The sequence below is a fragment of the Atta cephalotes genome, assembly GCF_000143395.1.
Source record: "Atta cephalotes unplaced genomic scaffold scaffold00017, whole genome shotgun sequence".
Classification (NCBI taxonomy): domain Eukaryota; kingdom Metazoa; phylum Arthropoda; class Insecta; order Hymenoptera; family Formicidae; genus Atta; species Atta cephalotes.
This window is the reverse complement of record NW_012130081.1, coordinates 2,852,170-2,865,569: the sequence shown is the minus strand read 5'-3', so window position 1 is coordinate 2,865,569 and position 13,400 is coordinate 2,852,170. Positions and strand designations below refer to the sequence as shown.

The following is a 13,400-nucleotide window of genomic DNA, read 5'->3' as shown; positions in this document are numbered from 1 at the left end:
GTGTGTGTGTGTGTGTGTGTGTGTGTGTGTGTGTGTGTGTGTGTGTGTGTATGTGTGTGTGGTAGTGTGTGTGTGTGTGTGTGTGTGTGTGTGTGTGTGTGTGTGTGTGTGCGTGTTGTGTGCCACTTCCAGACTTCCACTATCTTCTATCTATCTAGAACGCGAATGGGTTTGTGGTCTACTCAATCTATCAAATCTCGTTCTTTCTTTTATTGCTTATAATTACTTGTGATCAAACGGCACATGACGTTCTGAAGATGGAGAGAGGTAAAATTAGTAAAATACTTGATATATCGTGGAGATTTGGAGGTGAGACAATAGTTGGATTATAAACCATTATCGCTTGTTACATTATATTCTTAAGTTATTCATGTCACATTAAACTTTGAACGACTAGTGTGTTATATAAATTTGTATTAATTTTTTATTAGATCTATTAAGTAAAAAATAAAAATATTCTATTTTTTAAATGTTGGTAATATAAAAATTATATATTTCCATTTTAAATCTTACATTCGATTAACTTCAGTAGTAAACAATTAATAAACAAAATAATATATAATTTGATATAAATTATACAAATGTTATTTCCAAAATTGTAATCTTATAATAGATTATATATTCTCACAATGTGATATCAATCTCATTAATGAATAACTACGATATTTTTCAATTCTTTTAGTGACTACAGCAAGTAATGATTGCGACAATGTTGCTAAGTCATTTCTACAACTTAAGTTATGTCTTGAGGATGATGGTATAGTCAAGAATGTGTTTATTGAAATGACAATAGGACAATTTTACAAATTTCTACATGATTTAGAAAAGGCAAAATGTAATATTGATTTGTTGCTATAAAAAAATATATACAGATTAAGATATTATATGTAGATATATTAAGACGTATTACATTTCCAGCAATTGTTTTTGAAAAAATGTTTTTTATATTTTCTTATTATCTGATCTTTGTTATTTAAAACAAAAATATTTACTATCTTAAAAATTTAATTTAAAAAATTTAATTTATTTCTAGTAAGATAGTAATATTTTGATTAACATTCTTTAAATATCATTCGCCAAGATTCTAATCTTAATATTATTCATTTCAATAAAACTTACAATATATTCCAGATAATAAACTGACATCATTTGTTGTCATTTTAATATTAAAATTTAAGATGTCATTTTGATATTAAAACAATAAATAATGCTATCTGGGATGATTTTGTTTATAAGTAGGAAATTATAAATTAAGTTACATAGGAAACTACAAATATTATTTGAATTTTTACTTATAAATTTTACTTATAAATTTTAATTTGTATAAGATGTTTAAGTGTTGTATTGTATGTTTAAGTGCTGAACTAAACTGGAGCTTGAAGAATGAGAATTTTTCTTTATAAAGCAAAATTAAATAATTTACAATGTTCTATATTCTAACAATGTTCTATATTATAATTATGAATTGTAGTTGTTAAGTGCAATCCAATTTTATTCCTTATATATTTTTTTAATTTTCATCTATCATAGCTGCAGTTTAGTACAATTTTTATATGTTATTATACATTTCAAATTTATAAATTTTTGAAGTAATTAAATAAATATAGTAAATAATTAAATAAGTAAAAGAATTTCAAAAATTTGTATAAAAAAGTTGATCAACTTCGTTACATTTGTATTAGTTTTTATTATAATTGTCCCAATATCGAGTTTTGTAAAATCTCTTTTTTAAACCGGTATAGAAATGAAATTAATATAAGTGTCATGGATCACATTACAAATGTAAATATATATATATATATATAATAAATACATATGTATATAATAAATAATGGTCAGCTAAATATCTAATTGATAAACATAACTTTTTTAAAACATAGGCAAATATGTTCACTATTCACGTATCATTATGACTAGGTTATAAATATTTGGTTAAAATTTAATCAAAAAATCGGAATTGAAAAATTAAATAACTCGTACCTTAAGAGATTGCTATTCCTCCTTTCTTTAGAAAAATATATACAGACTTCATATATTTATATCGCTTTTTAATTAATAAATCGTTCTGCATATCATCTTCACATCTTTATACTTATTCAGTAATAAAAGAAATATGTACAATTCATTGTTATAATCTCTTGAAACAATTGTATTATCAATATCCACCCAAATTTTCATGCAGGCTTGGTTGTGAAGACTGTATAATCTGAAAGCAATATATACAAATAAATTTCTCTGATCAAATATGAAAATCTTTCTATTCGTGAAATAATGAATACACGTATTATCCATAAATACGTATACATGTATAGGTGCGATAGGTTTTATAAGAAACAAAATGAATATGTGTCAACAGCAAATACAAAAGTGAGAAACTTTATTTATTCTTCAACAATATACATTTATGGTTAACCATTCCGGCTTTATTTCCCGGTTTAACAAAATCATGTAGTCACAATTAGGAATATTAAGAAGTAATTTAACAATCAAAATACTATTCTTTGTAGCAATAAATATGTTTTAAAAAAAAAGATTTAACATATTATGTTTTGTTAACTAATAATAAAAAGTTTATCAAATGCCTATATACATTATTCAGTATAAAATTACAGTATAAAATTTGTAACATTTCCATACAAGACTATAAAATATTTAAAATCTAATCTGTTGAATATTTATTGATGATATACTATTTGGAATGACTTCGGCCCAATTACTTTATATTCAATTTTGCTACACATACGTTATATGTATTCTCTATGTGATCTTATAAAAGATAAAAAAATGTGATATATTTAAAAAATTAATTCGGACATAAAGTTCGTCACTTTAATACTGTGTTATAAAATATTACTAAGGGTATCATCGAATCAATGAAAATGAGAATGATGAGCCATATATCAAGAGCATTCCAAGCAATAAATATATCAATAAGCTATCTGTAACAGAATAGTACGCGACATTTTCAATCTCCTGGCATTTAAAATTCTCGCATTTGAACGAATATGTTAGAGCAGATACCCGTTTGGAAAAATTTGGTCTTGTGAAAAGGTCTTGCGACAGGATTGACAGCTCTAAAAACCTTGCGTCTAAGCGGACTGAATACAGCACCTCTTTGATTATTAGGCTCTGCTAATGCTAATGCAGGATTTATTTGTTTGGATGATGAACTCTCTTGTAGTTTTTGTGCGCCTAGTTGCAAGGACTTGCCTCTTTCTGCTTTTTCCTGAATAGATTCTAACACAGGTTGAATAGCACCGAGCAATGGTCGCTTGAATGGTTCTGCAGACCAACATTGTTCCATTAACGTCCAGCATTCCTCGTCAAAATGTGACAATCTTTCAGGCCTAAGTCCTAATGTAAATATATTCGCTTAATACTTCATGTAACGTGAGTATGTAATAATAAGAAAGTCTGAGACCAATAGGAACTTAAATCAGTAAATTATCAACTATCATCAGCTCAAGAATAATAACATATATTCTTTGTTGAATTAAATTAAGAGAGATTTTATATAAATATTAATATGATTTCTGTAAAATATGAAATTGATCTTTTCTTTTTTTTTTTTTTTCAGAAAAAATGTATGTTTATAATTTTGGCTCAATCTTTTCCTCTATATGTAATAAAGTAATACCTTTTCGTACGCTTGTCCATAATTGCTCCTTATTATGAAATTGTTCAAATGCGTATGGTAATCGAACCTTCCCAGCACATATATACCAAAACAAGATACCAAAGGCATAGACATCGACACTGCTATCGTAATGACCAGACAGGAGTTCCGGTGCCATGTGAATCGGCGTTCCTACGATACTGCCTGACATCATAGCTTCGGTAATACAAAATCCGAGATCAGTTAATTTAGCTCTGTTTTCTATATCAAGTAAGACATTCTTTAGTTTGATATCACGATGAACCAGACCTTGCGAGTGAAGGTAGCGTATTCCTTCCAATACATCTATTGCTATTTGTATACGTTCAAACCATGAAAGACCAGCATGTATACCACAGTATAAATCACGACTTAATCGATCAGTGATTAAGAGAACTGCAGTGCCCAATCCGAATCCTCCGCCGTACAATTGATCTACAACAGATCCGCGAAGTTTCACTATCCTTTTATGGTCTGGTATCGACCTGGTATAATAAACTTCCATTGCGAGATCGTTCCAATGTCTCTCGTCCGGTGGAATAACGGATTTTACTGCGCATGGACCTGGTGCTCCACCCCAACCATCGCAAGCAAATACTACACCATACTGTCCTCTGCCAATCTCTTTGCCATAATGAGGAATGCCAAAACGAATCGCATCCATCATCGACGTGGACTCCAATGCGAGTTTAGCTAACTTAGGTGCGTGGTATTTTCGTATAGCTATTCTCTGCTCCTCGGTTCTTTCTAGCTTTCCTGAATAATAATTCTCTAGAGATTTCAAGGCAGTCTGGAAAGCGTCGTGCGATGATTTTAGTTTGTCTCTGAATTGCATGGAAATTGTCTTTGCCAATCTTGCTGCCGATAAAGAATTCAAGATATCGACAGTAACTTGTCTCCTCCAAGTCGCATTCAAAGTCGGAGTGGGGGTCCATGGTAGCGGTAAAGATTTGAAGAGCTGTCTCAATCTTTCCAGGAACGAATGCACTAAAGATGGTGACGAATTATGCAATTCCACATTGTATGCTGCGGAAAGTATTTGCTTTAAGGCATCGCTAGCTAGCAGGCTGCTATCGTGTTCGTAAGTCTTTTCGAGACTTATTAAACAACGTTGAAGAGTCCCAATAAAAGTTTCCCGAAGACAGTTGACCGAATTTACGAGCTCCTTTGCGACTTTCTCGCCCAAGCGACCTAACACGAATCGTTGAACTTCCGATGTCGCGACGCGAACAGTAACGGTCCACTCTGTTCGTTCACTATTATTGAATGGAACAGTCTGATACTGGAAAATATCATCGGTGGATTCTAATATATCGTCTTTCATTTCCTGAATAATACATTGTATTAATTCAGTCAATTCCATTTGCTGTTCATTAACAACCTTCATTAGACTATCATAAAGTTCGTTTTCTTTTTGCTGGGCGTATTGTATCCTTCTAGGAGTGATCTGTATTTTTCGTGCCATGTCAAATGCACTTAAAATAAATTTACGTAGACTGGTCGTGTGTATTTCATTCAAATAAGTACTTGCATTAATCAAATAGCTTTGCAAGCAGGCACGCGTAAAATGTAAAATGCGGTCCGTTTTTTTGCATGAATCCACTAGATCACTTGAATTATTAACATACTGCTCGCCAACAAGCCATATTAATTGATGAACTTCCACAGACTCTTCCATTCCTAGGAATCCTAAACTGCTTAACTGATCCAGCCATGTTAGACCAAGTGAATTCATTTTGTCAATATTAATACTATCATCACTTTTTGACTCTTTAGATACGCTCGACACTTCTATCCGACTTTGCAGGCTATGCTGCTCAGATTCAGTCAATTCTGCATCTGTGCCATCCAGCAAAACGTTAGCTAATGACGATATGAATAAAATTGGATTATAAGGATAAGTCTCTTTCAAATCTCTCAATTCTTCCAAGTTTTCCTCAGTCAACGGTTGTTCTCCAAGAGCATAAAGAAAGATGGGTAAAATTTTCAATAGACCTTTAGCAAGAATTGTTACTACACCATTGTTGGGGACAACAAATATTTGAACACCTTCTTTCAGTACTGCTTGATCTAACTTCACTTCGAGCACTGTAGGACAATTGATATCTTCGTTCATTGACTTTTCCAGATCTTCGAGAGGAAGTGTGCTCCATGACTTTTCATTTGCCTTTAACGTCTCGACTACCTCATACTCTAAACCTAATGTAAGACTGACATGATTTGTATGACCATAAATAATCTTGACCCATCTCCATGAATCGTTAGACAGTGGTAAAATATCAACAGAAAGTAAATTGTTGACCAGCGAAGCTTTGGCTTTATTGTCTTGTCCAAAAATAACTATTGCAGGAGAATTATTAAGAATGTGTGTCACCCTGTCCAAGGTTAAAGGTGGCAGCAATTCCTCGATAATATTTTCTACAAGAAATGTCATATACCTATAAATATCATATACCTAAGGTTCATTAATAGTATAAATATCATATATCTAAGGTTCAACTAGCATATATCTAAGGTTCACTAGTAATGTAATGGATTTATCAATTTAACAAAAATATCAAATATAGATAATTACCTCCAGGGAAAAAGTTTTCAAGTTTTATTACTTCTAAAGTACGCTGCGTTTCCTCAAGTATATGTCGTAGCTGATTCCTGTTCCTCTGATATCTCTTAAATTCTTGTGGTAAATTGCTTACCATTTTTCCCACGTTATTTCAGTCATACATACATTCCAGAAAATGGTCATACCCTATCAACATTATTATACAGTTAATTAAATGAAGAAATGCCCCTTAATACATATTTATATAGAATCAGACTCAAAAAGCAATATGACAATGTGTTAAACATTAGGTACATGTATCAGTATATATTCCTCAAATTATGAATGAAACGTAATAGGTTATAACGCATGCATGCAAATTTATCACTTTCGTCAGCGGCAATATATACATCTATGCTACGATCAGACGCAGACGTAAACAATGTTCTGAATCACGTTCGAGAATAATACTCGTGTTCACAAGACCGTCGAAAAATTCCAGCGATCAGATGAGGATTGAGGAGACGGGGATTCCTCTTGGCAGCGACCTGAACGACTTGTCATCGTTTCGCGGTTGGGACAAGCATTGTTTTTCTGCATGATCGAGACCGATGCTTAGCTCACCAGTATATGATCTCGGTTATAATTATACGAGCAGGAGAAGAAGATCGCCTGGTCCGTCAGGTCATCTGAGCACAGACAATCCGGACGGATCGCAGCGCTCACGCGAGACCGCCGCTTACCGCGTATCGAGACCAAAACATACGTCGCCGACGCATGCTGTCGACTGAAGACACTGAAGTGCAGATACTTCCAGACCCTTCGAGACTACGCGCGGGCGAACATGCCATCGACGCGACGTGCTGTGCTCCCTCAATTCTCTGTGCTCTTGGCCACTCTTAGCAAAGAAAGCGCGAGGAGCTACGCGATAAAGATGCATGTTCACTTTAATTAATTAAACTATTTTTATGCATCCGTGCGACTCACCCGCACCGTATCTATGGGACTCGTTGCGCTTTAATAAAAGCCGTTTATCAAAAGAATAAATATCTGCTGTAAAAGAGGGAAAAGCCTGCACCATCAGTTGTTAAATTATCTGAAATCCCATGGCGAAAATATAAAAAAAATCGGAGTAAAAAACTTGACGTCTTTCTCCGAAAAAAAATTAGAGTGTATAAATAGAATGCTCGTTTCTTATCAATGTAAATTTACTTTAATAATCTTAGTTTAACTTAATGTTTATATTTTTTCCTTTTTCCTAATCCTAAGAATTAGATAAAGATAAAGAATGAATTGAATCGAGATTAAAATTATTTTACTAATGCCCGTTTCTATCAATGCAGTTTAACTTTAATCTCGGTTCAATTAACTCTTTTATCTAGTTTTAAGAATAAGAAAAAGATAAAGAGTTAGTTGAACCGAGATTAAGGTTAATCTACTTTAGTAAAAACGGGCTTAATTGATGAAATCGCTGTAAGTTGAACACAAAGAGATAGTAACAGAAGTATAAGTAAAACTTATTCTAGAAGGTAAAAATTGAAAAAGTGAAATATAAAAAAAAAGAACATAAAAATCTCTTTTACATTTCGTTGTCTCTCAATTTTGTCTGTTAAAAATTTCATTTTCTTCTTATACACTGAGAGAAAAGTATTTTTGACTAATTTAATTTCATCATAAATAATGGAGTTAGGAACTCCATTTTTATATTTTTTTACGTTATTACTGCTATAACATATTAGTATAATAATAACCATATATGTATAGTTCTCTCAAACGTGAATAAATTTTATTATTTAAAATAATTTCAAAAATATTAATATAATAAAATATCTTAAGATATAAATGATGGTAAGTAAAATAATCATTTTTATTCAGTAAATGGAATCGTAATTATAATAAATTCAACTATTTTCTTAAATATATTTACTATTTATATACTAATAATAACAGCTAAAAAAAATATGAAAAATCTAAAACAGATTTTAAAGCAGTGCATATTATGTGATTATTATTAAGTACAATTGATTGCATATTTGCATAATTAAAATAATTATAAATATGCAGTTGTCCTAAAAATAACTACAAATTATAGTTAGATTATGATAATTGCAACTATTTTTTTTTCTCATACTGCATTTGACTTACACTCCGATTTTTATTTTCGCCAGGAAATTTTGAATCAATGCTTCGTGATTTCAATTGAAAAAATATCGATGAATACTTATCAGTAAAAATTTTAGAAGGATTATCCTAAACGTTTTATTATTCGGTCTGATTAATTATAACTTTATAATTACAAAGTAATTCTTGGTCTCGCTCTCTCGATTCTCTATGCTCCAAATATTTCAGCGATTATTAATGATTTAGATATATGTTTATTAAAATTTATAGCCTTACAGATATAAACACACATATCATGTATATATAAATATATAATCGATGACTTACGAGAGCCGTTATCTTTTCGATGACTGCTCTTGGCGCGACTCCTCGGTCGTGATGTTGAACTTTATTAAAACACAAACTATTCTCTCCCTCTTCATCGTCCGATTGAATATTTCTATCCGATTAAGTTTACCACCATCATCACTGCTTAAATATTCATTTAGAAATACTTTCATGTATTGCTAAATGCGAACGTGTCAATATAATATAAACCTTCGTTTCAGTTGGACTGGTGGGACAATGTTCCGTTAATTATGTATGCGTTAGCGTCATTCGTCGCGATTAGGGATAAGTACCAAGAAAGGAGAACGTAAACAAGACTCCCTCATTCGTATAGATAATGCTATGAGGCGACGATATATTCTTTGCGTTCTTTTATAAAAAGAAATTGAGTCTGCTGTATAGACTTCTACACTAATCTTCCTGCTCTATTAAACTCCTTTTTTGTTTTTTCAAATCAATTCATAAGCGAAATCTGCAAATAAAAGATAAAAAAGAAATGTTTTTAGAGAAAAGTTGCCAGTTGTGCGAATCTGTTCGAATAGACACAGAAGCGTTGTTGCAATTAAAAACTGTTCTCTTTGGATGATTTCAAAGTTTGAGTAATTTAATCAGTGATTAATTAACAATTTACATGCGGCGAAATTTCTAGTTACATCTCTGACGAAAATAAAAATCGGGTAAGTCGAATGTAAAGAGAAAGTAAAAACGTAATAAAATTTTTTGCCTCTTAAAAGCTTCGTTTATGCTTTTATTCTGTTATACATTTGACTTACACTCCGATTTTTTTTTGTCAGGAATAACACATAATTCGTTGTCAATTTTTTTTATGCATCAAACTACAAAAAATGACTGTAGAAACTGATCAAAATCTACCGTAACGTTAATTAGATAATATATATTTTTTTTATTACAAAACGATAGATTCTGCTCGATTTCTGCTATAAAATTATATAATCTGACTGTAAATACTTCTTGACAAATGAATCTTCAATCAAGTTAATGGAAGTTTTGATATATCGACGTCAACTCCGCATGAAATATTTAACTTACACAAACGTCATTAGTCATTTTTTATTTTGTTCTGGCCAGCAATTTATAAAACTTATATAAAATTTTTTATTTTTGTATAATAAAAATTTATATAAAATTTATTCTCAAATTTACTTCTTAAGAACATTTATTTCTCAAGAACATGTGCATTTCACATAAAGTAATCGAGTTTCGCAAATACGCGCAAATAAAGCAACATATATACATAGACATAAAAAATAAAGTGAAAAATATCGCGAACCAGACGTAATCGTGAATCATCCACGCTTCATTTCGCTTGAGAGATTCCAGTAAAATCTACTTGATAAAATTATTTTGTTCTCATTACGTCGTATATGTATATACATCTGTTGATCTGACGAATAATCGCCCCGACCTTTGTGGAAATCTCCATTATGCTATCAATCATTTCGAATACTCGCGCGCTGTCGATAGGATCTCATAGAAACGGCCTTTCACCCTTTTAAAACATAATCAAACATAACCTCTGAAATTGAGCGAACCCGCCATATTTTTCCTAAACAGACAATCATACGATTTTGACATTTCTTATCGTTTCTCATTAAAGTAGAGCAATTCTTTTGCAGTTTCTCAGACTTATTTCTGATTAAGTGAAATGGCATCGGCTTTAGAATCTATGGTAGTCGACGAGAAACAGCTCCCTGAGAAGCCGGTAGACAGAGAAAAAGTAAGACAATAACAAGTGTTTTCCAGAAATGTTTTTCTCGTGGATTTGAGTGCTTTTTTTTTAATCGTAAATGCGATAATATTATACTTGCTTGCATTTCAGACATGTCCGCTTCTACTGCGAGTATTCTGCAACACCGGACGTCATCATAACATAATGGAGTATAGTAGAGGGAATGTGCCTTCAAATGAACTGCAGATATATACATGGTAATATTATCATTATTTATAACGGAGGAGAGATTATAAGATTCTATCTTATTAAGATTCTTAATAATTTAATATCAACTTTAAGATTAATCTTCAATGTGCTCATTGCTTTCTGTTTCTTGCTTTTTATCACTTTTTACTTTGTCTTTTTTCTTCTTATCCTATTTCCTTCTGTCATCTGTGATAAAAATTGACAAAATTCGAAAAAGTTAATACATAACAAAAAAAATATATGATTAATGATAAAATAATCATAAAGAATAAGAGATAAAGAGAAATAGGAAGCAAAGAACATATTATAGGTTAGCCTTTATATAAAAAATCATCTCTAATTTTAATTATTTTTCTGTATGAAGGATGGATGCAACTTTGCGAGAAATTACAGGCTTGGTTAAGGAAGTAAACCCGGACGCTCGCAGCAAGGGAACATACTTTGATTTTTCATTAGTAACTCCTGAGTTACGCAATTCCGGTTATCGCATGCGTGAGATTGGTGTTACATGTTCTGGACAAAAAGGTGCAGACGATAACAAAACTCTAGCCCAGGCAAGGTAATATAAATTTCAATTAAAAAGTTGATTCTTTTTTTAATAAGCATTTATATATTATCATGTATGTGTTTTGTTACAGATTCACAATAGGAGATTATCTTGATATATCAATAACGCCACCCAATAGAATGATGCAACCAGCAGTTAGACGTGGTGGTTTACGTCAATATTAATTTAATAACTTTAATGTTTAAGTTTCAACAAGAATATTTCTTTTATAAGTAAAATAAAACATATATTCTTACTGAAGATTTTCCAAACTTTTGTATTTATCGAAGCTATCCAGAATAGGTAGTTTTAGTTTGAAATTGAAATATATAGATTCATATCTAATATCGTTTCTTCTCACTTTATTGCTGTTTTATCATAGCATGCGATACTCGGTCTCAGAGACATTAGTCTTGAGAAATCGTTAAAAGTTTTTTACCTGTATCATTCATTATGTTTAAAAATATTCTGTTGCTAATATTATAATATACTATCATTCATAATACTATCATTCAACTACAAAAATACATGAATTTTATATACAGGATATATGTACAAAAATCTCAGACTTCTTAATTATCTTGAAAAATAAGCATTTCTAAGAAAAACGTTTCATACAAAAGTTGTAAAGTGAGTTTAAAATGATCTATTTACTAATCTTATCATTTTGATCTTATCAATTCTTTTTACAGTATCGAAGTCAGGTCATCGATTTTTTTTTTATGAAACGCATTTTTTATTTCGGTGTCGAGAGCTTTTCAAAACACTACAATAAAATCTCTTTTTCAATCGGAATTTTTATGTTATATGAGACTTGAAAGTTACTTAAGACAGCCTTAAATATAAGATTTCTAAAGCTGGTATTCATAGTCGATTCTTATACTTAAGATTGTCTTAAGATGTAACGAACCAATCAGAGGCCGGTATTCGTAGGACGGTATTCATAATTCGTTCTTATTTTAAGGTCATTTTAAGTAGTGTCTTGAGATGCTAATATGGCTGTCTGATTGGTTCATAATATAATATTTAAATATAATATTTCAAACGATATTTATATTTAAAACGATTTTAAAATAAGCACGGACTATGAATGTCACCCTAAAATAGTTTTAACTGTAATAATCGATTATGAATATCAACTTAATTTTTGACTTTCAACTACCTTCAGTTCAAACCACTCAACGCGCCGCGCGTGGCGCGTTTGTCCGATCGCCATGACAGTTTCGAGCGCGTCGGTTCCAAACGCAGACAGAGCACGAATTCTTCGCAATAAATCGCGAAGTTTACTCATTAAAAGTGCGTTACTGGGTCGAAATTTACTGCTAAAGGAAATCCGCCTGCAATGACGTGGCTTTAGATGCTCGTCCATTGATTTAATGACAAATCTGCCATAGTGCGTACATAATAAAACAGATCAGTGCAGTTTATACATCCGTCGTGTAACAAAGTGAATTCTGTCTCGTATTTTCGCGTATCGTGGACAGTAATCGCGGAGTAGAATTGCGATTTTTATGTTCCTTCGAAAATAAATCATGCAATCAACTTTCAAAGTTTATTCAATAGCGATTAAATACTGATCGTATTTCCTCTGTTCATTTCCTTGACAAAGCTACTGATGTGCAGCATTCCCAACAAAAGTGAAGTTTGCGATGAGTTAACGGAGCAAACTGCAAATCCTGCATCACTCGTTGCTGGTGAGTGAAATTGAATTGATTGGTAAAAATGAAAATGAGGAGAGTAATAATCTCTACCAATAATCTTGATCTTGATATATTATTATTAGAAGGCTATGAGTTACATTTAATCGATTTCTTATTAAAAAGTTATTAACAAAATAAGTTTTAAGAAATCTAAAAAGTAAACGCTATTTACAAAAGGATTGTTACACATTTTATCCTTTAAACAAGTATATATAAAAGTATATATAAAAACTTGAAAATGCAAGATCAAAAATAGAGTTAGAAAAAGTAAATATAAATTAATTAAAATAGAAAATATATAAGTATAAATTTTAGATCACGAAATATTCTCTGTTATAATTAAATTATGATTTTAATGGATTCTATATCCATTAAAAAGTTAATTAAAATTATTTGTATACAAATTGGTTACATTTTATTTTTTCTAATATTAATTATTATATTATTATTATATTATATTATTAATTTCACTGAATTTAATATATTTCTCAAAACTTATTTTGTTAATAACTTTTTAAAAACTTGGTTAAAAATTCCTCAAAGATTCACAATTGCAATTATTTATTATA

General features: G+C 30.9%; 3 protein-coding genes across 3 annotated transcripts; 2 read left to right on the top strand and 1 right to left on the bottom strand.

Annotated features, from left to right (window-relative positions):
* Positions 1-257: 257 nt before the first annotated feature.
* Positions 258-858, top strand: LOC105618520 (COMM domain-containing protein 7-like). The gene is made up of 2 exons (XM_012200053.1): positions 258-309; positions 683-858. Exons 1-2 carry the CDS (start codon positions 258-260, stop codon positions 856-858), a joined length of 228 nt encoding a protein of 75 aa, XP_012055443.1.
* A 2,122-nt stretch (positions 859-2,980) lies between these two features.
* LOC105618519 (dual serine/threonine and tyrosine protein kinase-like) lies at positions 2,981-6,354 on the bottom strand. Its single transcript, XM_012200052.1, has 3 exons — positions 6,231-6,354; positions 3,638-6,073; positions 2,981-3,354 (listed from the first exon to the last, which is right to left on the bottom strand). Exons 1-3 carry the CDS (start codon positions 6,352-6,354, stop codon positions 2,981-2,983), a joined length of 2,934 nt encoding a protein of 977 aa, XP_012055442.1.
* A 3,957-nt stretch (positions 6,355-10,311) lies between these two features.
* On the top strand, positions 10,312-11,316 carry LOC105618518 (histone deacetylase complex subunit SAP18). The gene is made up of 4 exons (XM_012200051.1): positions 10,312-10,383; positions 10,486-10,592; positions 10,949-11,143; positions 11,223-11,316. Exons 1-4 carry the CDS (start codon positions 10,312-10,314, stop codon positions 11,314-11,316), a joined length of 468 nt encoding a protein of 155 aa, XP_012055441.1.
* Positions 11,317-13,400: the final 2,084 nt, after the last annotated feature.